This window comes from Argentina silus, assembly GCF_951799395.1.
Source record: "Argentina silus genome assembly, chromosome: 9".
Lineage (NCBI taxonomy): Eukaryota > Metazoa > Chordata > Actinopteri > Argentiniformes > Argentinidae > Argentina > Argentina silus.
Window position 1 is genome coordinate 20,433,538 of NC_139663.1, and position 23,940 is coordinate 20,457,477.

The window sequence follows — 23,940 nt, forward strand, 5'->3', positions numbered from 1 at the left end:
AATTTCTTTATTACCCCAAGTGTATTGTCTATACTTTTCCCACTAACCCTCTCCCTCTACACTGGCAAAAATCACGTTGTGCTTTCTCCCCATTCCTGTTATTTCCTCCATTAGGAGGACACATCGACGCTACACCTCCACTCACAACCCTTCCAATCTAATCTACCCACCATGCTCAACTGACCATGACCTCACTGTCACGGGAGGACTTTGGAACTGGCAATCGGCGGTACGGAAAGCAGAGGCTATCTCAGCCTATGCCTGCTTTACATGGATTACACTGGATAACACAGCTACCCCGGCAGCCCTCTCTGATGCCTACTCCTTTTCTCATTCCCCTAGACTCTCTGGTTGAGGAAGAGGAACAGGACTCCTCATCTCACCTAAGTGGTCACATAATGTCCTTCCCCTGTCACACCTGTCTATATCCTCCTTTGAATTTCCATGCTGTTTCTGTCACCTCCCCTGTCAAACTTCACATGTCGTCTATCGTCCTCCAGGTCAGCTTGGACACTTCTTAGATGAGATGGATGTCCTTTTCAGCTCCTTCCCTGAGGACGGCACACCGCTCACACTACTGGGAGACTTCAACATCCAGTCGGAGAAGCTTCACTCGTCTGGAACGCTTGACCTTCTCTCCTCCTTAAAGCCTTATACTACCATTCCAAAATTCAAACCTCTGTCTCTGACCCAAGAAACTTTTTTCCACATTTTCCTCACTCCTCAACCCTCCTCCTCCTCTCTGTCTGCCGATGACTTTGTCACCTACTTTGAAAAGAAGGTTGATTAGCAGCTCCTTCCCTCTACCTCTCACCAACAGTGCGACCTCTCCTCCCAAACCCACTGCGCAACACCCACCCTGGTTTATCAGATTTCTCCCCCCTCTCCCCTGAGGATGTTCTAAAGCTGGTCACATCCAAGCGGGCAACCACCTGCCCCCTCGATCCTATCCCCTCCCCCTTTCTCCAATCCATCTCCAAAGACCTCCTTCTGTTCCTTACCACCTTAATTAATTCCTCTCTATCCACAGGATCTGTCCCAGCTGCCTTCAAGACAGCCAGAGTCAAGCCTCTTCTCAAGAAACCAACTCTTGACCTGTCTGCTGTCCATAACTACAGACCGGTATCCCTTCTCTCCTAATTATCTAAAACCCTTGAACTTGAACCCTTGTCTCTAACCAACTGTCTAACATTTTTTTTAGCCTGCTGGCATTACGACTGCCAATGGCCCCTGGTGTGAGCATTGATTACTTTCTTATGATGACTGTTGGATAGATGATTCACTTACTTAAACAAATGTATTGTCGCTTTGGATAAAGGCGTCTGCTAAATGTAAAATGATTGGGGCCAAGGTAAAGAGTAATTATAAAATTTCCACCCAATGTAATTGCATCCAATTTTATTTTGGACACACATTTTTATTCACTTAATCACACTGATATCATCTATCAGTTACACATTCTTTGGTATATAAAATCAAGCACTAGGCACCATTTGGTACCAGGTACAGAAGCTACCAATTGTGTTGAATTCTTTGAATCAAAGTGCAGAGAAGAGATTTTTAACGTAATTTCCTGGTATTTACCAGACAGGACCACAAACTAAAGTGCTGCCCCTTTCTTGAACAGGACTGCTTTCATTTAGTCTTGCAGTTTGAGGACATAATTCTTTCCAGATTGTAACTGATTAATAGATTGCATCCATAAACACCAATTTAGTCTGTGCTCTGGCTGAGTGTTAAAACTTGCTGCTGTGAATGATGCCCCCATTCTGTGTATGACACTCTTTGATCTTTTCAAGTTTACTTCACTGTTCTACGGTGAAACATGAAGGAATACCACATTTAAACAATAAGCCAAAAATAATTATAATGCCTAGGCCGTCTGGGATAAAAACAAAAACAGACACATGCGTTTTTATATAAAACAACACTTTATTTATTAATCAAGCATGGCTTCTTCTGTTTCAGAATGGAATGATATGAAAGAGAGTTTAAGTTGAAAGTCGGTCTCCTTTGGAGAATTAAAACTGAAGGCAAGATCAATAAAAGCAGACATGTTTCAAAACTCAAAATCGAGTTGGAAAGTGCTGAGTCCCAGCCTAGCCCTGTCACAGGGGCGTGGGATTGAAGGCCTGGCTCAGACCAAGTCTAGATCAAGTCCGTCCATCTTGCCACCCATACATTTGGCCTCGTCATCATTGGCAACAGACAAGTGAAGGAGGGCGCTGCTAAAAACAAAACTCAACAAAATCAACCCTCTACAGCAGAAATTTAGCTCCTAGAGCACGAACCGTTCAGTCCAGACACTTCTCCTCCAGAGGCATCCTAAACCCCCTCCTCCTCCGAAGACAGCCCAGCCCATGCAGAGTTCCTGTTCCCTCCAGGAGGGTCAACGAAGGTGGTGGGGGGGGGCTGGGCGCAGGAGGAGTAGCGGGGAGCGCAGGCAACACTGGCTGTTATTGAAGATCTGATCTGAGTGGAGTGGAGTGGGTCGCTGGGCAGTGTGCTATAGCTTGACGGTGCCTGTGGGCAGGCTGCTGTTACATAACCTGTAGTAGCGCAGATCGTTTACCAGTCTGTGTACGCTCTGAGTGAAAGAGGGCAGGTCCTGGGAGGGAGGGAGGGAGGGAAACATAAAGGAAGGGCATTAGACATACCATACTGTATTGTTTAGAATTAGTAAAAGGCCACATCAACTCTTTAACTCGGTTTGAAGCTAAACAGATGTGATTTGGCCACAAATGTGGAACAACGTGAAATATGGGAATTTGTTATCGTTCCTAAAACTACCTGACTAATTCAGACCGTCTAATTCAGTTTAAATCTGCTTTTAGTGAAGTCTTACTCTCTCAAGTTTGAAGTTGCGGCTGAGTACCGCCCGTTGGTTGGCATCAACGCCCTGGCAGCCGTTGAGGAACTCTGGCATGAATACTGAGTAGAAAGCGTCAAAATCAACAGAGGCCATGTTGTAGACCGCGAGAGCGATCTCGTCTTGGAGAAGGTCGTGACTTTTGTTGAGTAGAACATGCAGGAGCACGTTGATGAAGTGGAACAGCATGGAGGTCCGGAACAGCTTCTGGAAGAGAGACAAGTGTTACCAAACACTTATCAAGGTTATAACAACCACAACAAGTTTGACAACTGTACAGACTTCATTAATTTTCAATTAATTAATATTTATCCATCTGCAAAACAGCTAATTGGCTGACACACCACTAGGTGTAAACAACATAGAAAACGTGGTGTTTCATTTTAATAAAAGTAATAACAGTTTAGCAGCAGGAATGCCCTGAAATGTTTGTTTTCATTGAGAAAGTCTAGGGAAATAGCAGCATACAGTTACCGCTGCGGTTTGCGGTTCTCTTTTTCTCCTCAAAGGCAAAATCCAAAGTCAACCCTTTCCCCACACTCCTACACACTTGTGAAGCTCTGAGAGGATTGGACAGACGTAAGGAAAATTCCATTCCATTTATCAACTCAGTGGAGCTATATTGCACCCACCAATTCCTCACACACCTCCACAAATGGGGGTAGAAGCAAGGGGTGGGATTTCGGATTTGGTGGACATTCAACCTTCCCATAGAAGAGACAATTAATGGCTATTGTGGAACAAAAGGAAAACAGGATGAGCTTTACTCACTCTGTGGTACAGCTTGTGCTTGCTGTTGAGGGACTCCAGGTAGGAGAGATTCTGCTTGAAAATGTGGATGTCTGGCTGCAGGAAAGACTGTCCAAAAGCCTGGGGAGACGCATTTAAAGTTAAGCGAGGGAACTCTGTGGTAAATTCAAATACATTAGGGCCAATTTATTAGATCAGTCTCTACTTCACCTTGAGGTTAGTGCTTGAATTTGTTGCGTTAGTGGTGCAAAAGCTTGGAATGATCTAGCACACAACACAATGTGGGGAGATTTGGTAAACACACCCACAGAGAGTCACACCTGACAGGGGCGCACACACACCTGCATGGCAGCACTGAACTGCGCCTCGTTTTCCATGGCCTCCTCTGCGACTCCTCTCTGCACACTGGCCAGGATGGAGGTCTTGAAAAAGTACCTCCAGTTGTGGTGAAGCACCTGGTAAAGCAGCTCAAACATCTCGGCCTTCACATCCGGGGAGGAACGCTGTGGCACAGACAAGGACATTATTGGAGTGTAGGTGTGTAAATGCATGTCTATGAGGTCTGGCACTGTAGTGATATAACTGTAATGAAACAACTGTTACTAGGCTATCAGATATAGCATTGTTATCGAGTGTGCCGGCTAAAACGTGAGCATGCCAATGTGTGTGTCCTCACCTCTGCTACGATAGGGTAGATCTGCTCCATGCAGAGAGAGAGGATGCTGGGCAGGAAGGGTTTGAAGGCCTGGCCCGGCTCCTGCACCACCACCTGGAGGATCTTCAGGAACTTCTCCACCACCCGACAGCCGGCGCTGCCTTCCTGCAGGATACTGGCAGCCAGCTGCTCTCTACGACACGCAACACAGTCAGGAAAATAACACCCACTTCACTGGCTTTTTTCCTTCATCATGGTTACCTGTTATATTTAATTCAAGATACAATCCATAGCCTTTCTGTCTGATGGTTTACATTTTGTTTAGAAATTCAGGGGAAAAAAAACAAGATGACGTGGTCAGATTTGGAAAAAACCTTTGATAAAGTACCCTTAGAATTGATATATAAATGCTCTTTAACTTCGGAGAATCTCTCATTAAAAGGGTTAATGTATTGTAAAACAATCCCAGACGTCAGATAATAAATAAACAACAAAAACATTACAATGTCAGTACATACCTGGTGAACATGCTTAGGAAAGTGTGTATGATTTGTCCGGTAAAGGGTACGCCCATCTGAACACGCAAACCTTGAAATAGTGTAAGGAAGAAGCTCAGCATCTCATCAGTAACATCTAGGGGAGAAAATGACAGAAAGATTTGGAATTAGAATCAATCTATTCTTTTTATTATTTGCATTTTGCAAATGTGTTATCAGAGCGTCATTCACAACAGTGGGTGTTTCAACTGTGGCAGAAAAACGGACATGCAACACTTAGTTATTACTTATGGTATAGTTTGCCAGTAAACCGAAGCATTCAAATATGTGGGACCATATGTGGCTCGGACCATGTGGGCCCATACCATCATTGGCACTAGTGAAACGAGAAAGCTCTCATGGCCCGCCGGGTGTTTGCACTTTTGGGACTATTGCATTGGTTCCCATATAAAAGCTAAGCTAAATAACGTGCAACTCTGACCTGGCTGCTGAATGAAGACAGGGAAGAGGGCCAGGGACACTTGCACAGACTCCTGGAGACTCTGGTAGCAGATCTGTCTGGACTTGGTGGATTCTCCTGAGATGCTGTCCACAATGTCCCTCAGCACAGGCAGCGTCTGATGCAGCACTGCTTTCGCTATGTCAGATAGAAAGAGAAAGAGGGCAATTGTTGTGATTTGTCCCTGGTAAAGTAAAAAATAAATGAATACGTGTCATGACGCCAAACCTACTGTCATCCAAGCCCAGGCGACGCGGCGGCTGGTTGGCAGTGCCCCGCAGGAGGCGGTAGTGGCGGGTGAGGGCTGCCAGCAGGTTGGCATGGCTGCTGGAGCGGGTGTGCCACTGCTGCTCACTCTCGGGCAGGTTGGGCCATGAAAGCAGCAGCATGTTGGACAGAGCCCTGCACACCAGCATGTGAGCCTGCAGGGGGGCGAGGTAGACACAACATCAGGTGGATAGACAATTAATTCAACAGGGTGCTCAACTAGCAGATTTGACGTAGGCCTAACATTACGTAATCAAACCATTTTAAAATCAAGTTAAGACATTTCCAGAACACCATTAATGCTAGCTAATAATTTGAGGTTGTAGCCTAGACAGTGTCTGAGTTCTCTTTGGCAAAGTGCACAAGCAATGCAATGGCACACACTGACCTCTTGGGGTAGCCTGTGAACCTGGTTCTCTGTGATGAGATTGAATACATTCTGGACAGCAGGCAACGTGACCAGGAATACGGGTCGCACTGTGGTGGCCATGGAAACCATGAGGTGGCACGCTGACAGCAGCAACTTTTCAGGTACCTAAAAGAAAGGAAGAGTGTGAGTCTGCCTCCCAGATTAGCAACAAAATGTCACTTTAGTCCTATTTGAATTGGTATTACCTGGCAATAACCAATAACATCAGTACTAACAATGTGCACTGTTGGTGCTTACTTCAAATAATTCAACACAATGGTTAAACAACGAAAAGTATTAATTGAAACGAGCACTATGTACAAAGAAGAAACGAAGGTGTAAATTAATTAAGTAATTAGTGTGCTATTTTATGATGCGTGTTTTAAGAAAACACAGGTGAAGTGTGAACCTAAACCCGAGTAACCTTATAAATAATCTTATAATATGAACTACACTAAATTAGCAGCAACAAGTGAAGCTTATTGACTAACCATTCGAACTTGGGAGGTGTGTGTATGTATATATATGTGTATGTATATGTATGTATATATACATATATATATATATGTGTGTATATATACACACGTGTGTGTATGTACAATACGAGTGTGAGACTATCACAAGGCATCATGGCGGTGGTGTGTGCGCTTCTGTCTGGATCCGTGTCTGACTGCCTTGGCAGTGATGAGTGGGTTAGGGTTAGGTCTGGATCCGTGTCTGACTACCTTGGCAGTGATGAGTGGGTTAGGGTTAGGTCTGGATCTTATCTGGATCCGTGTCTGACTACCTTGGCAGTGATGAGTGGGTTAGGGTTAGGTCTGGATCTTATCTGGATCCGTGTCTGACTACCTTGGCAGTGATGAGTGGGTTAGGGTTAGGTCTGGATCCGTGTCTGACTACCTTGGCAGTGATGAGTGGGTTAGGGTTAGGTCTGGATCCGTGTCTGACTACCTTGGCAGTGATGAGTGGGTTAGGGTTAGGTCTGGATCTTATCTGGATCCGTGTCTGACTACCTTGGCAGTGATGAGTGGGTTAGGGTTAGGTCTGGATCTTATCTGGATCCGTGTCTGACTACCTTGGCAGTGATGAGTGGGTTAGGGTTAGGTCTGGATCTTATCTGGATCCGTGTCTGACTACCTTGGCAGTGATGAGTGGGTTAGGGTTAGGTCTGGATCTTATCTGGATCCGTGTCTGACTGCCTTGGCAGTGATGAGTGGGTTAGGGTTAGGTCTGGATCTTATCTGGATCCGTGTCTGACTACCTTGGCAGTGATGAGTGGGTTAGGGTTAGGTCTGGATCTTATCTGGATCCGTGTCTGACTACCTTGGCAGTGATGAGTGGGTTAGGGTTAGGTCTGGATCTTATCTGGATCCGTGTCTGACTACCTTGGCAGTGATGAGTGGGTTAGGGTTAGGTCTGGATCTTATCTGGATCCGTGTCTGACTACCTTGGCAGTGATGAGTGGGTTAGGGTTAGGTCTGGATCTTATCTGGATCCGTGTCTGACTACCTTGGCAGTGATGAGTGGGTTAGGGTTAGGTCTGGATCTTATCTGGATCCGTGTCTGACTGCCTTGGCAGTGATGAGTGGGTTAGGGTTAGGTCTGGATCTTATCTGGATCCGTGTCTGACTACCTTGGCAGTGATGAGTGGGTTAGGGTTAGGTCTGGATCTTATCTGGATCCGTGTCTGACTACCTTGGCAGTGATGAGTGGGTTAGGGTTAGGTCTGGATCTTATCTGGATCCGTGTCTGACTACCTTGGCAGTGATGAGTGGGTTAGGGTTAGGTCTGGATCTTATCTGGATCCGTGTCTGACTACCTTGGCAGTGATGAGTGGGTTAGGGTTAGGTCTGGATCTTATCTGGATCTGTGTCTGACTACCTTGGCAGTGATGAGTGGGTTAGGGTTAGGTCTGGATCTTATCTGGATCCGTGTCTGACTACCTTGGCAGTGATGAGTGGGTTAGGTCTGGATCTTATCTGGATCCGTGTCTGACTACCTTGGCAGTGATGAGTGGGTTAGGTCTGGATCTTATCTGGATCCGTGTCTGACTACCTTGGCAGTGATGAGTGGGTTAGGGTTAGGTCTGGATCTTATCTGGATCCGTGTCTGACTACCTTGGCAGTGATGAGTGGGTTAGGGTTAGGTCTGGATCTTATCTGGATCCGTGTCTGACTACCTTGGCAGTGATGAGTGGGTTAGGGTTAGGTCTGGATCTTATCTGGATCCGTGTCTGACTACCTTGGCAGTGATGAGTGGGTTAGGGTTAGGTCTGGATCTTATCTGGATCCGTGTCTGACTGCCTTGGCAGTGATGAGTGGGTTAGGGTTAGGTCTGGATCTTATCTGGATCCGTGTCTGACTACCTTGGCAGTGATGAGTGGGTTAGGGTTAGGTCTGGATCTTATCTGGATCCGTGTCTGACTACCTTGGCAGTGATGAGTGGGTTAGGGTTAGGTCTGGATCTTATCTGGATCCGTGTCTGACTACCTTGGCAGTGATGAGTGGGTTAGGGTTAGGTCTGGATCTTATCTGGATCCGTGTCTGACTACCTTGGCAGTGATGAGTGGGTTAGGGTTAGGTCTGGATCTTATCTGGATCCGTGTCTGACTACCTTGGCAGTGATGAGTGGGTTAGGGTTAGGTCTGGATCTTATCTGGATCCGTGTCTGACTACCTTGGCAGTGATGAGTGGGTTAGGGTTAGGTCTGGATCTTATCTGGATCCGTGTCTGACTACCTTGGCAGTGATGAGTGGGCCGCTGGCGTCCATTGCGGATGTGATGAGGCTGATGAATCTGCTCTGGTTCTGCCTGTGGACCTCGCTGTAGAACTGAGCGAGCCAATGGGAGTAGGCCTGCAATGCTGCCAACGACTGGGCATGGCTGGAACACACACACACACACACACACACAGACACAGACAAACACAGACACAGACTATAGTTACATTGACCAAGAGGATTGAATTCTCTAAATTAAGTATTTATAGTATTCATAGTCTTCTATAATTGTGGGTATTAATTGAGCGACCTTTGCACCTACAAAAAGTAATAATAAAAAAATAATCCAATACAATGGTTTATACTCACACGTCAATGAGATCAGGCTTGAGAACAGAAGGCACGGCAGTCTCCAGGTCGTAGAGGCTCATCTGAGAGCCGTAGCATGTGACCTCAACTAACCTAGAGAACACCAATCAGAGACAGTTTACAAAAACTGAAATCCATATCGCTTCCTCTTCAAAATGGACAAATGTAATACGAGGGACAGGGTTAATTTCTAGGCTTTCAAAATGTAATGGACACCAGCACTGTAAAGCAAATACAGTTGTTTTCATCAAAGTAAACCATCCACAACAACAACAAAAAATATATATACACACACACACACGGATGTATTCTTAATTCACAAAACTAACATGATCTTTAGATTATCCCAGAAACTATTGCAGCATATTGCAGAAACTTTTTGTGCGTCTTTGGAGCTGCTGCACGTTGTCACAGCTCTCTTCCATTATAAGCATGCACATCCATCGACAACAACGTAAACAATTTAGATTTGGTCAAAAAATCCCAAACTTATTCTTCAAACAAGGCAAAGGATATACTGCATAATTTGGCTGACAGCAAAAAGGTCCTTTAAGATCAGGTAACACCAAAGCTGAAGGCCTACGGCAAGGGGCAAGGAACCGAAATGGCTCCGCACATTCATGGCTATTAGCTAAGAAAGCAAACAAACCTCTCCACTACCGCTAGCGCGTCGTTGAAGCGCGCAGCGAAGACGTCGCCAATAAAATACTCTGCCAGCCGGCCGACGGCCTGGAGGAGGGAGCTGAGGTCCCGGAGGGCGCAGTGAAGCCTCCGGCAGTCGTTCTCCGCGGTGATGTTCAGCCTCCGACCTGTGCAAACAGAAGGGTTGGGTCCACAGCAGGCTAACCCGCACAGCAGGCTAACCCACACAGCAGACTGGATCGCACCTGGTTCTGGCCGCACTACTTTTAGTTTGGCCCTCCCTTCGCTACAGCTCTGAGTCCACAAATCCAAGCCCTGTCCTTTTTCAACAGGCCCGGATTTGTTGACTAAATGTCAGATCAACATAACCTGAGGGACCCAATAGTTCAGACGGCGCAAGAATTCAGTGTGGGCATTTGGTGCAACTTTAGAGTCACGTGACCTAACTGGGCTACAACTAAAAATGGCGGGCTGATGTCGTTGTCGGCAGGATTGTTACTCACTTGTCCCCGTGGTGACGATGAACTGTTGCAGACCCAAGTACACATCCAAGCCCTCCTGGAGGACAGGAAACTGAGGCAAGAGAGAGAGACAGGTGAGGTGGCAGGTAGTTAGTTCAGTAATCATCAGGTCCATCAGGGCTCGTCTTCCTGGGTTCACATACAAAACAATAAAATACAAAACAGGGCAGGAATTTTCCCGCGCTACTGATTGCCAGCAGTGGCCTTGGGAAAAAAATAAAAATAAATCCAGAAGTACCCTCTGCGTGTTCCTAAACCCCATTCCCTGACTGCCACAAAAAATATAAAAATGTTTTATAGGTGGACAATACAACTTTCATGTTTGATAGCTATTTGAAAACTACATGAGATATATTCAAAATACCTCAGGTTAAAGAGAATAAACAAGCAGCTTTGAAAAGAAGCATATACCCATGGAACAAGTGAAATTGTGATGTCATCATCATTAGCTCAGGTCAGTTTAATTGGTTACTGAACGGCATGAACTTAATGGAATGTTGACATGGAACGTTTCCACTCCACGTGTTGTTTTTGCGGATAAATCTAAAGCATAAGATAAAGCCGTTTTTTATGCATTGTGATGATTTTGACAAGAAATATTACATGTTATCTACAGATAGTGTGCAACTGAAATCAGAGCAGTCGAAGTTGGTTAGACCGCCCCTTCAAGATGTAAGCAGTCAAAACATTTGAGCAAACAGAACATGAACACTCACCAACGTGGAGAAGGCATGGGAGGGCAGCAGCTCCATCACCTTGGCAACAACCTCCAGACTCTGACGCAGGTACTTCTGCCACTCTGTCTGTTGCTATGGTAAACAACATGAGAGCAGTCGCAATGTTTTTGATATAGTTTGAGGCAAAATAAGTGGTCTGTGTGTGTTAATATTTCGCCATTATTTACTTCACAAGAAGTGTACACACACACATCATCTGCAGTCATATTGATGCAAAGGTTGTGCCATCGTGAGCAGTTGAATTCCTTACATCATCATCCAGCGTCTCATCGTCCAGCTCCTCTAATTGGGCCTGGTTGTACTGGAACTGGATGCGGTTCAGAACCTCCCTCAGCAGAAGCACCAAAGCATCTTTATACCTGCAGAGGCACAAAGGTAGAAAGATTACTGTGTGCGTAAATAAAAGAAGCAGCAGGTAACTTCCAAACGGCAGAACTAGACCAAAAACAGCAATATGCAGCTACAATACATATTCACATATTACACTTTTGTACCATCAACTAACCAACCAATCAGCAGTTTGAACATAAATTTGTATTCTTTACAGAAAAAGACAGTAAAAAGTATTTAGGAAAAAAGATGTACCTGTTTAATACACTGTCTCTGTCAGCCAACCTGCTTTTGATTTTAGTGGTTAAATAATCCAAGAAGATGCTCCAGATGTCCAGACAAGCAAAGTAGCCTTCATGGGTAGGCTACAAGTCATGGGAAACACAGAGAGACAATTAGATTCTATACATGTTAGAGCTCCCTGACTCATGTTTTTGCATGTAGCTGTATTTTGGCCCATAATATATAGACTTAGGATAAGAGCCTGACCGATACTGGATTTTTGGGTCTGATATCGATTTATGGGGGGCAACATTCACTGATAACCGTTATATCTGCTGACATTTTCATTTCATTTTTTTACAGAGTTCTGTTTTACCACAGTTTTCAAGTAGACAATGGCAAAAAGACACATAGGTGCATAACATTGCTGCCCCCCAAAGCGACCGGCTCACACTGCCGTTTTGTTCACATTTACAACACCCGAGGTCGAGGGAGAACCATTTAACTGTTACCTGACTTAGCAAAATCTAACCCAAAAGGCATTAGCCAAAATATAACTTGGCAATTGTACTGATGACAGAACAAATTGGAAGGAAATTGGAGGGGCATAACAGGTTAAAGAGATGGTGCAGCCTATTTTCATGATTACGTAAAAATGCATCTGACCCCAGAGTGACCCCCTCATGGGCTCGTAGTAAAAGCTCTGCTCTGTTCTACTTTGCTGCCGGCACAGTTGGCAGCAGTGCCCTCTTCAATAGATGCTTCCAATGTCCTAACCCCGTCCCCAGGCTATTGCGTACAGCGCAGATAAGCCTGGAATATTAATTACTCAAAGTTGGCCTTAGTGGGGATTAGAACGAATAGAATTCTATGGGAGTGACCTCACTCAGTAAAGTATTTGTCATCATTTAATTCGAGCGAATCACACGACTGTGAGTAACTTAAAAGTTATTGAAATATGGAGCTGCTAACTGTAAGGTTGTACTGCTGGCAGTTGGAAGTAGAGAACGGATTAGCGGAGATGTTTTAACTACTGGCCCACAAGGACAACTCAAGGTAAGAAGCATTTTCACATAATCTTGAAAACAGGCTGAATTATCCCTTTCCCTAATCCCCCCCCCCGTGTCTGCTAAATGCCGTAAATGTAAAAATGTAAATGTTCGTATGGTGAAGTCAGAAATCGGTGAAGTGTCCCTTTAAGGACTTGAATTTGACGTCTTTGGCATTGGCTTTGTAGTGACAAAGGTCTCACTTAGGCCTTAAAATACTCACTAGAATACCGAGAAGGCATGTAGAGCTTTCTGTGGTACTACTGAGCATCTTAATTTCTAATTATGGTCACACTATCATTCTTCGCAGGCACAGGGTCCCAATCACAAGGTTAAGGGGATTCATTTCAATGACTCCTTCAAGGATTTTGAAGCACCGTGGAAACCCTGTAAAAGGCAAATCTCAAGATGCTAGACGCTATTTTTGCAAGAAGCATATGGCTGAAGTGATGTGCAGGAGCATGTGGCTGAACAGTTTGTAACTAGCGACGCATGACTGTTAGTTGTTACCTGATGAAATGTGTACTTGAAGAGCAGGGAAAGAAACTCCACCACAGGGAACTGAGCATTGGACTCGATCCGTCGAAGATGAACACTTACGAACAGGCGCAGAAAGTCTGTGAACTTCTCCACGTAACTGCAAGCAGAGAGGGAAACATATCAATAGCGGATTAAGGCAAGACATATAATTTCCAATGGTTTCCTCAAGGCATTAAATATCTGGTACCAAGGTATCTGGTGTCAAGTACCAGATAGGCTAGATGAACTGATTACAATTTCCTGCAAATATTGAAATCAGAAAGTGAAACTGAAAGTGCTTTAGTTGGCTAGCGAACATGATGATAGGCGGCAATCATAATCCAAGTTAGCGAGCTGTAACTACGCAATCAAATTGAAAAGTGCCGTTTACAAATAAAATAGCCATAAACTGCTTGTGTTACCAGAACCTGTTAGGAAACAGAAGGATTCGGAATGTTTGCTTGTGGTGTCTCTGAATTCCGAAACCTTACGAACTGCAAAATGTAAACAAACAACTACGGGGTGGGATTAGAACGTAACGTAGAAGTATCGGTAGATAGAGCAGCTACTAAAAGGTAATTACTGTTTCAGAGCGAAGCCCATTTCTAATAGACAATAAAAAGTCAAGAAACATAATTTAAAAAAATATATATAAAAAAACATCTTCATAGACCGAGAACAGTTGAAAAGGTTTCACCAACGTTCAAAGAATATCACTCGAGGCAAAAATTGTTGTGTAGAATCTTGTTCAATACAACATTCGACATAAATTCCACTATACGAATAGAAGACTGTTTTTGATGGGACTTGTTAACAATAATTGTGAAGACACCCAAGCTCATTCTGGCTGTCCTATTATCGAGAACTATTGGACCTTGTTCGTTACCTAATGACTGACTGATCTAGGACAGCCATTAAGAATAGTTGCCATAAAAGTCAGAAAAACTCATATTGGCTGGTCTACTATGACTCAACAATCAACAATAGGTTAATAATATCAATAATAGGTTATAGTGTACCAACCAACCAAACCCTGCAACCATTGATTTGACCGTGCTTATACAAGAGTGCGTAATATGGGGAAATGTTTTTAGCAGGTTCAGTGGACTTGTGAGAAGTATGAGACCTACTCACTGCAGCATAGATCAACACAGACAGACTCTGCTAGGGATGCTTTTTTTTAAATGCACCCAATTTAGGAGCTCATATTTCGGTTTACAAAAATAAGCATTGATTGCCCGTCCCTTGCAGTTGGGCCTATAAGGCAATAAACTCATCTGATTCCATTGATGGTGCTTTACCATCAGGACTATGCCCCACTCTTTTTTTAGGTGTAAGCACTAGTGTTATTTTTGGGAAGTTGTGTTGCCGTCACCCAGGGTGACTGATGACTTGGACAGCAGGAAGGAGCAAACTATTGATGACGTCAGAAAGGTCAACCAGATTCAGTGTATTCGTACTGTACATGCTGCCTTCCTGAAATGAAAGGCCTAGGATAGAGGGGTAAGTGAGAATTGTAGAGGAGAAAAATAAACACTAAAGAGCTGTGAAAGAGCTGTTTGTGTACGGTCACATGGTAGTGCCGTTTCTTCAATTGCATGACAACGCCGCGTCATCATGAAAAGAACTCTGAGTATCATTTGAGGTTGGAGAGGGTGCAGGGCGAGTCGTAATCAGTTCATTTGCTATTGACGTTGCCAGTTGGCTAGTTGAGACCAAAATATTTGTGTTCTATTGTCCTGCCTACTACGTCATACACCTACGTACCCCCAAAACCCGGCCCCTAGTCCCAAAATATTGCCTTGGCCGCAAGTCAGGGTAGGTCCATCAAGACCACGGCCCCAAGTCAGGGTAGGTCTGCCAAGACCATGGCCCAGAGCTTTTTATGGGCCCATCCTCAGAGATGGAAACAAAAAGTCTGCAACTTTAGGCCAAGCGCTGTTGTTAAGTCCCATGGCAGACATGACTGCGTTGTGAATGTGAATGTTTTTCTTTAGGCTACGGGGGAGGGCTTGAGAATAACATTTTTCATCACCGTCCCAAAATCGTCTCAAAGTCTTATATTTCAACCTTCCCAAACAGAATGAGAATTGTCTCAAATTAGAATTTTTTTTTTTTTATTAATGCTTTGCTTTGTCTAGGTCATTCAAAGTATAATTCACTGATTGAAACACTAGTAATAACTAGTATTACATTAACTTTATATTTAAAAGCATTTTCCCTAAATTAAAACTGTACTGACAAATTCTGCCACTCTCCATGCCTTGGTTCGCTGTTCGCTTTTTCTCCCCTCTATTTTCTTTGTGTGGAAATCATAATTTCAGCAGTGGGGGAAGGTGGCTTGAGTTTGCTTGACCCCCCGAGTTTGTGTCTGCACCTGCCAACCTCAGTTTAGTTTATAGCAGCTATGTTTGGGACAGGCTAATTCTGCAATAGCCTAAATTAAGCTCCCCTTTTCCTTGTGCCCACGTCGCACACAGTCTGATTCTCTTCGCCACACAATTGTGTAGCTGGGCTTTGTCTCACTTGTTGGGCTGAAACATCAGTTAGATCACATTGGAAAACTACATCTACACAATGAATTAACAAACTAATAAAGTAATTTCATAACATAGTTGTCTGTGAGAGGGATGTCGAGGAAAATGGTCGACTTCTTCCCTTTCAACTCACAAACAAACGGAATGATCTTTGGCTGGAGAACGCATCCGCACGCAGCGGACCGCCCGACAACTCCTTTCTCAAGGATCGGCTGTATCTATTGTTCCAGAACTGCCCTGGAGTCCGTTTTGAACCGTCCCAGACATGTTTACTATCTTCCCCAGAACGGGACACCGTTAGTTTTGAGCCCTGGCTTAAAGGCCTGAAATGTATGCCTCTGCAGACAGATTGTCCTTGCACATAGGCCAAGATCTTTCATCATTGGATGGGCTAAATAATGATAAACTACTTTGTGATCATGTCTTTGTAGAAATTGCTATAAAACGATAAGTAAAACTGCATTTCAACCACTCAAACAGATCAGATCCGTCCATAAGGACAGAGTAATCTGCCATAGGCAGCAATCAAGGGAGGTAACAATCAAGGGAGGTAACAATCAGGGGAGGTAACAATCAGGGGAGGTAACAATCAGGGGAGGTAACAATCAGCTGTACCTCTCATCTAGCTCCTGCAGCCGCCCCTTGACTGTGTGTGCGTTGTTCTCGCGCGTCAGCCTCTGCAGCAGGAAGAAGGTCTGCTGGAACATGCGCAGCAGGTACTCCTCAAAGTCTAGCGGCACACAGTTCTTCGACACCAGCTCGTTGACACAAGTCATGGCCAGCACCCCTAGGCGCGCACGCTCCACGTGCCCGCCGACTGTCTGTTGAGAGGGCCGCCCGCTGCCATTGGCCAACGTGCCACGGCCCAGCTCACCGTTCGAGGAGGAAGAGGAGGAGTAAATGGAGGGGGCAGTCTTGGGTTTGGCGCGCAGGTCGCAGCCGAAGCGGGCGAAGTGGAAGATGGAGGCCAGCAGGGCAGGGGTGATGCTGGTGGACAGCGGGATCCAGCTGAAGAGATGGGCCAGACACTCCAGAGCTAGAGAACAGAGCTGCTCACTCTCGGTGTCCAGGGCCGGCATGGGCTGGGACAGCAGCTTGGAGTACTGGGTGCCTTGAAGTAGGCAACCCAACAGCTCTGCTAAAGAGTGGGGAGATGCAGAAGGGGCGAGATTAAGACACAAATACACACATCATCTCTTTTACACACACACACACACAGACTTGTCCACGACCCATACCTCTCCCACAACCCGTCACCAGGGCAGGGTGCTACCACAACCCCGTCACTAGGGCAGGGTGCTACCACAACCCCGTCGCCAGGGCAGGGTGCTACCACAACCCCGTCGCCAGGGCAGGGTGCTACCACAACCCCGTCGCCAGGGCAGGGTGCTACCACAACCCCGTCGCCAGGGCAGGGTGCTACCACAACCCCGTCGCCAGGGCAGGGTGCTACCACAACCCCGTCGCCAGGGCAGGGTGCTACCACAACCCCGTCGCCAGGGCAGGGTGCTACCACAACCCCGTCGCCAGGGCAGGGTGCTACCACAACCCCGTCGCCAGGGCAGGGTGCTACCACAACCCCGTCGCCAGGGCAGGGTGCTACCACAACCCCGTCGCCAGGGCAGGGTGCTACCACAAGCCGACTCAAACAGCGAAAACTCATCCTGAGGCCCCAACTCGATACCCGCAAATAAGGAGAAAGTAAGATAGTTGCTGACATAACTGTGTTGTTAATTATGTAAGCTTTTGACAGAAGTAGGAAAGGGACAGAACAAGCAGCCTGTCTCTCTCTAGTGCTCTGATGGCAGAAAACCGAATAAAATTAAAGCAACACAAAAATATTGTCAATAATTTTTTTTTTTTTATTATTATTAGAGCTGATCCTGACGCGCAACATGCTTTAGTTGGACGGAAACCACGTTGCCAAAAATCTCCCAGAGACTAACAATCAAGGAAAACACACACACACACACACACACACGGCAGTATGTCATTTCATCAAGGCATCTCTTCCAATGACAATAAAGTTGAATCTAATCTAATCTAATCTAATCTAATCCCCTCCGCCCTTGTTCACTCATCTTCGCAGATCTGAGATGACTGGGCAGGTGTACTTAGCATCTTCACCTTCAGTCCCATCAAATCCACAAGGAGGTAATGAACAAGCACAGCGGGGGGGGGACACTTCTTTTTAGAATGAAATATGCCTCCAAGCCCACTTTCTCACCGCTTTCTCCTGAAGTGGGGGAGGGAGGGGGGGTGGCGGCTGTAACACTATGCTTATCCCAAATCGTCTCCAGGATATCTGCAGGACAGAAACACAAAGGAAAAACAAGAGAGAGAGAGGTGGTGAATTTGTCAGATCTCATTATGTTTCTATGGTTTAGTAGTGAGTGATATAGTTGTGGTTATGTGGTAGTGAGTGATATAGTTGAGGTTATGTAGTAGTGAGTGATATAGTTGAGGTTATGTGGTTGAGTTTAGTAGTGAGTGATATAGTTGTGGTTATGTAGTAGAGTTTAGTAGTGAGTGATAGTTGTGGTTATGTAGTAGTGGGTGATATAGTTGAGGTTATGTAGTAGTGAGTGATAGTTGTGGTTATGTAGTAGTGAGTGATATAGTTGTGGTTATGTGGTAGAGTTTAGTAGTGAGTGATAGTTGTGGTAAGGTCTCACCTGTCAGTAGTCGCAGCACCGTGGGCACCTGCTCCAGCAGCAGTTTGCGCAGCTCGTCTTTCCTGGCCACGCTCAGGTCCTCCCGTGGACACGCCAGCTCCTCTGAGGTGGTCTTGAGCAGAACTAGCCCCAAAGATGCCATGGCTGGAGACTGGATCAGCTGCGCTCACACAAGAGTGAATAAACATCAGTTGATATTGGGGCTGTAAAGTTGCCTCTACTAATCTAATGGTTTCAAAATTAACTACAGGATAGGACTCTATGTATTTCAGTTGGAGTTTAGTTAATATCTTTTATTTGTTTTGGGAATTTCTGCTTTATTGGGATAGAGACAATAGAGGTTGACAGGAAGGACGGTAGAGAGAGGAGGGATGACATGCAAGACGTGTCGAGGGTCGGAATCGAACCAGGAACCTTGCAATTAGGTGGCATGTTCATTAGTGTGCTACGCCACTAAGCGCCCCTAGTTTTCTCAAAATTAATAAAGGTGTTCCACAAGGTTCGATTCTAGGTCAACTAGCCTTTTGTTTAGTCTAACGCTATGATACTCATAGTAATAGTACTAATGGCAATATACGCCTTCATTCACTGAGTTACTACAATAAAAACTGGACCAGAGCGAACTCTAGTAAAGTTCAATCAGGCAACAGCTTGCCACAACACGCATGGCTCTGCTCGGGCTAGCATTTCTTGTGCCAGGCAGTCTTAGAGCTATTGTGTGGCTGCGGTCAGATCATTGCTGGCAAGTGCATAGCAGATGATAAAGTGATTCAGTAACGTTGACAGAGCGAACAGTTGCTTTCTGACAGCTGCTGGGCTTACCTGAAGGGTGTTTGTGAAGAAGTCATGGTAGAACATGGGCCAGTCTTGGCGGCCGATGTCCACGATGACTTTGCAGAGTTTGTTCCTGATGAAGAAGGGCATGGCTTTGTGCTGGCTGAGCAGCAGCTTGGGAAGACAGCCACGGATCTCCATCTTGTCCTGTGAGGCCACTCCCAGCCACATCTTATTGACCAAGTTCTGTGATAAAGACACAAAAGTGATATTTCAGTCAACCATGACCTTCATCAGATATCTGACCAGGTTTTATAAAGAAGAGCGAACACCTGATGAGATGTTTTCCTGATTAATCAGATTAAACAAATACAGTCGTTCCAACATTGTTCTTGGTGTGGTATCCCTTATAAAGGTAGAGATAAGGAAGTTCCCTGCTTCACCAAATTCTAAAAACGAACCTAAAACCTGGTGTTGATGTCAAGCACTGGCCTTATGTTACGGTTGGGCAACATGGCCTAAATATTATATTCTTATCGTATTTTGGGCTTCTTAATAATAAAAGTTCTAAATATGTTTAATGAGTATGAATTACATAACTCAATGCATAGTTCACTTAAAAACATTACCACCAAAGATACAGGGGATATACCTAAACTTATACCTTAACTTTCCCCTCTGAGCTGTCATTGTAAATATTCAAGTATTCATATTTGATATGCCTATCCAATGCACAAGGTAATAGGCCTGTCTGTCTGTCTGTCACACCATAGCCATGAAGTCTGTTAACCATTCAGAGTAACGGATGGCATGGGAAGGAAAATTATGTTATCCTGTCCTGGATAGTAGCCTATTTTTCAATCCAGTCCCAATCCCACTATAACCTAAACTCTTTACTTTGTAATGCAAAGGGTGCGTTGTTAGCACATCTTCCACCTATTCATGTCCATTCTCCACTATTTTGTCTCACGTAGCCTGGACAAAAAATATTTACTAGTCGACCATTGGAAAACTAACAAAAATAATGCAAACTACCTACGAAAGTATGCAAACCACCTATGAAAAACATTGCAATGTAACAGTTCACTCTTTGCAAGTCAAAAGTAGCTGAGCCATCGTCTCCTTTAAATATACAGCAAATCCCAAAGCTCCTCAATCTCTTTTCTTACCCTTTGTATTTTTTATTTTAGAGCAAGAGAGAGTTTATTAACATGTTTGTGTGACAGGGCTCCAATTACCTTTTTCTGACATTTACCATTGCATATTTCCAGATAAATCAATAATAAACACATATTTTCTGCACAGGTCTGAGCAATTGATAGGATTGTTATATCATGTTTTTGTGTTTCCTGAGATGTTTAACACTTCGGCAGACAATATGAAAAATGTGATGACCTGCGAAAAAAATGTGTGTGAGCACACCCATTATCTTCACCTCAAATAATAATAATATAATGTTTCAGATGTCTATTTTATTCTATTATTCTATTGTCACTTTATTTTGTTGTTGTGATGTCAGCTGCTGTAATGCCTTAATTTCCCCTCGGGGATCAATAAAGGACCTATCTATCTAAATACTCACCTCGAATACTGTGAGACTGTACATCATCACATACTCATTGCGAGTATTGGAGAGGAAGTACAAGCAGTGGCGCCATGCTCCCATCTGCTGAGCAAAGTTATTCAGCAGCTCCTCTGTAGAAACAAGGAAGCACAAGATTATTACAGGTTGTGTCGTTAAAGTCTTGATTATATCAAGTGTACTTTGATCATGATGCGCTTTGATTACACTTCTTAAAGCGATTCATTCATTCCTGAAGTGTTACGCAACAGTTCATGTACTATTTCAGACATGCCAAACTCTGTGGCTGTGTTCCAAAATGCGTTCTTGCGCTCCAGTGCAAGAACGCATTTTGGAACACAGCCATTATGTCTATGCCCGTAGAATCACCATCATGCCAAGCGTGTTTTGGGTGTAAAAAACCTGTCAGAGTTGTCTGCAACAACAGGATTAGAACGGACAGGTATTGGCACCCAGACCAAATTAGGCATAACACTAAACCCTGGCCAGACTCACCAATTTCTCTTTTGCGCTCGTTGGTCGTACAGCTGTGAAAGAACTCTGTCATGAGGCTCTCCAGCGCACGCAGTGAGGACTCCTCTGACGCCTGGCATGCAAGGGGAGCAAGGGATGGGTGAGAGGCAGGAGAGCAGAATCGGAGGAGAGCAGCAGTACAGGAAGTGGTCGGTAAAAAGTACTCAAGGACGGAAAGAATTGCAGTTGTGTGAAACCAATATCAGGTCATCCTTCAAATGTATACCAGAATGTCTAAGGTTGGCAGATGCAATGTTATGTTTATGAATAATGCTGCTGTAACAATCACATTAAAGACGCCTCCAGGTATATACTCCAAACATGAGTGTTCTGCTTAAAATGTTCGATTTTGACTGGAGGGTGTCTTTAACTCAACATCCATCACAATATCGTGCTCTGCACCGTTACAAGGGTACCTGAGATTACATCTGATGAATACATGAATGAACACATGCTGAAAAGAGCAAAGCGTTTCAGAAATGTTGAGCATTCCCTCAAGCGAGTCACTGATAGGACAGCAGTTAGGACTGCAATGGGCCTGAGTTCTTCAAATAGGCCACAACATGCTAAAGATTACTCAATGCAAATACTTTAGTTTTGCAAGATGGGCGTCTTATGTCGTGACATACGAATTCGACTTGTATCCCGGAAACCCAGGTACCTGTGAGCTCGCCTTGATGAGTGAAAGAACTGCACTTTTGGATCAGGGGGATTTCAAAATGGTGTTGTTTCCTGGCGTGTTAATTAACTTAATAACTAAAAGTGTAGTAAATAATACTCACCATGTCCAGAGTTTATTGTGATGCCTATCTTGGCCTCGAATAAGTATTTGTAGCAAGCTAGCTACTTGAGGTGATGGCTGCCCCGGTTGAGGCTCATGCTCTGCTTGTGCAGATGGGCCCACTCGCGATTAGAACACTCTGCAAAATGGCATTATACAAATACTCGTCATTTGTTGATGCAGAGTCGATGCAATGTATCGCTTTTAGTAGATGAGTCCTTGTTATAATGTTGCAACACGGGGTTTAGTTGGGATGACAACCAGACAAGTAGATCTGTCAGGGAACCCCGGTTGAAAAAGAAATCATCGCACGCGTGTCTATTAAAATAGTTTACGAAATAATAACTAAATAAAAAATAAACAATAGCATTTACAACTGTGGCCCTGTTGCTGTTTTGTTACTGTTCTTTCCTTCGCTTCGGACGACTCTGCTCAGTCCCAATCAATGCTACAAGCTGCTTGCTTCTCTTCGCTCAGGCCTTCAAGTCGCAACTTCCTCTCCGGGTGCTCCCTCCGTAGCAGACCAGCCCCTCCTCACCGGAAGTGAGTCTGTCCACATGAGAAACCCAAAACAGCCTGTTTTTCTTTTTCTTTTCTTTTTTTTTTTAAAGCTACAACGGTCGTGTTCGCTTTCATCGGATTTGCGCAGTTGCTGATAGCGCCTTTTAATGCCTGTCTCGTGGGGATAAAACGTGCCCGACTTGATCAAAGATTTCGACTGCGTGAGACATTGGAGAGTCGCGAGGTCGCGGCGGCTCTAGTTGCTTAGCACCAGTCAGTCAGCGTGTCCGACCCGCGAGGCGCTGCCTTGAACGCGTGAAACCGCCGGCAGAGGACGTGCGTCTGTGCACTCTAAAGTCGGATAATTGTAGCGTTATTCTGGAAGTCATGACAGAAGCTCATTTTCTGTCCATTTTGTCGATATAATGTGATAATGCGAATAATCAAAAATTCGCATAATAAAAACCTGAGGTCCTGATGTGTTTCTAGCCTGAACTGCCGTTAGAGGTCACAGTTTCATACGTGTCGTGAGTTTCACACGTGTTTCTGAATGGGAAATAAGAAAGAGGGTAAGTAATAGTTTCATCCTCTTGGGAAATAACCACGAGAACGACCCTCCAAGTCGGAGTTCCAAGTGGGAGATTCGGGCCAGTATCATGATACCGATGATGAAATTACAGTAGCATTATTTACAGTATTTCAGAACTAAGAATGATGTATTGGTGCACATTTACTTTTACTGCATTCACCAAGTCACCAAGTCATTCACCAAGTCACCAAGTCATTCACCAAGTCACCAAGTCATTCACCAAGTCATTGACCAAGTCATTCACCAAGTCATTCACCAAGTCACCAAGTCATTCACCAAGTCACCAAGTCACCAAGTCATTCACCAAGTCACCAAGTCATTCACCAAGTCACCAAGTCATTCACCAAGTCATTAGTCACTTTCCTGTATGTGCAAATATACTTGACCAAATAAAATAATTCTGACTCAGATTCTGATTCATATATCCTCCCTGTTGCTAAACACACAATGACTAACAGTGGTTGCCTATTCAAATGAAGCCTTGTTGTAACGTTGAGAATGGGGCCAATGACATGCCTTACAGAAACGAGCAGGGGCTTCAAAATGTTTTGTAAAAGGATACTAAACATAATTTGCTTAATTTGGACATTTGGACATTTTCATAAATCTGTCCCATCACTTTTGGGTACCCTAAAACAGGGGGACTATGCATAAAAAGTGTTATGTCTGAATGGTGAAACCAATATGTGCACAAATACCATCAAATAAAAGCAAATAAAATAATCTCCACTTTAACCCCATAGAAATTGTGTGATTTCAAATCCAAACATTTGGAATGTAGCGCAAAAAGAAGAAAAAATGCTTCACTGTCACATTTCTAAGTAGGGCACTGTATCTTATCTTGCCGTTTCTCTAACCTTCTCTCATCTCTGGCTATCCTACCATCTGACCTTCCTAAGCTCATTTTCTTTCAACTACCAAGCCATATCTGTCT

At 44.5% G+C, this 23,940-nt stretch overlaps 1 protein-coding gene across 2 annotated transcripts; it reads right to left on the minus strand.

Moving 5' to 3' along the window:
• Positions 1 to 1,918: 1,918 nt before the first annotated feature.
• Positions 1,919 to 22,527, minus strand: xpo6 (exportin 6). Of its 2 annotated transcripts, none has more exons than XM_083676774.1 (24): positions 21,918 to 22,527; positions 21,118 to 21,208; positions 20,623 to 20,735; positions 19,089 to 19,286; positions 18,267 to 18,426; positions 17,819 to 17,896; positions 16,207 to 16,726; positions 13,046 to 13,172; positions 11,520 to 11,629; positions 11,185 to 11,293; positions 10,914 to 11,006; positions 10,180 to 10,249; positions 9,684 to 9,843; positions 9,035 to 9,127; positions 8,684 to 8,828; positions 5,926 to 6,072; positions 5,503 to 5,692; positions 5,253 to 5,408; positions 4,793 to 4,907; positions 4,296 to 4,467; positions 3,961 to 4,122; positions 3,641 to 3,739; positions 2,846 to 3,076; positions 1,919 to 2,608 (listed from the first exon to the last, which is right to left on the minus strand). In XM_083676774.1, exons 1-24 carry the CDS (start codon positions 21,918 to 21,920, stop codon positions 2,507 to 2,509), a joined length of 3,444 nt encoding a protein of 1,147 aa, XP_083532900.1. In that variant the 5' UTR covers positions 21,921 to 22,527; the 3' UTR covers positions 1,919 to 2,506. The 2 variants fall into 2 exon arrangements, with proteins under 2 accessions (XP_083532900.1, XP_083532899.1); XM_083676773.1 differs by having other exon boundaries at positions 16,207 to 16,729.
• Between the last annotated feature and the right edge of the window lie 1,413 nt (positions 22,528 to 23,940).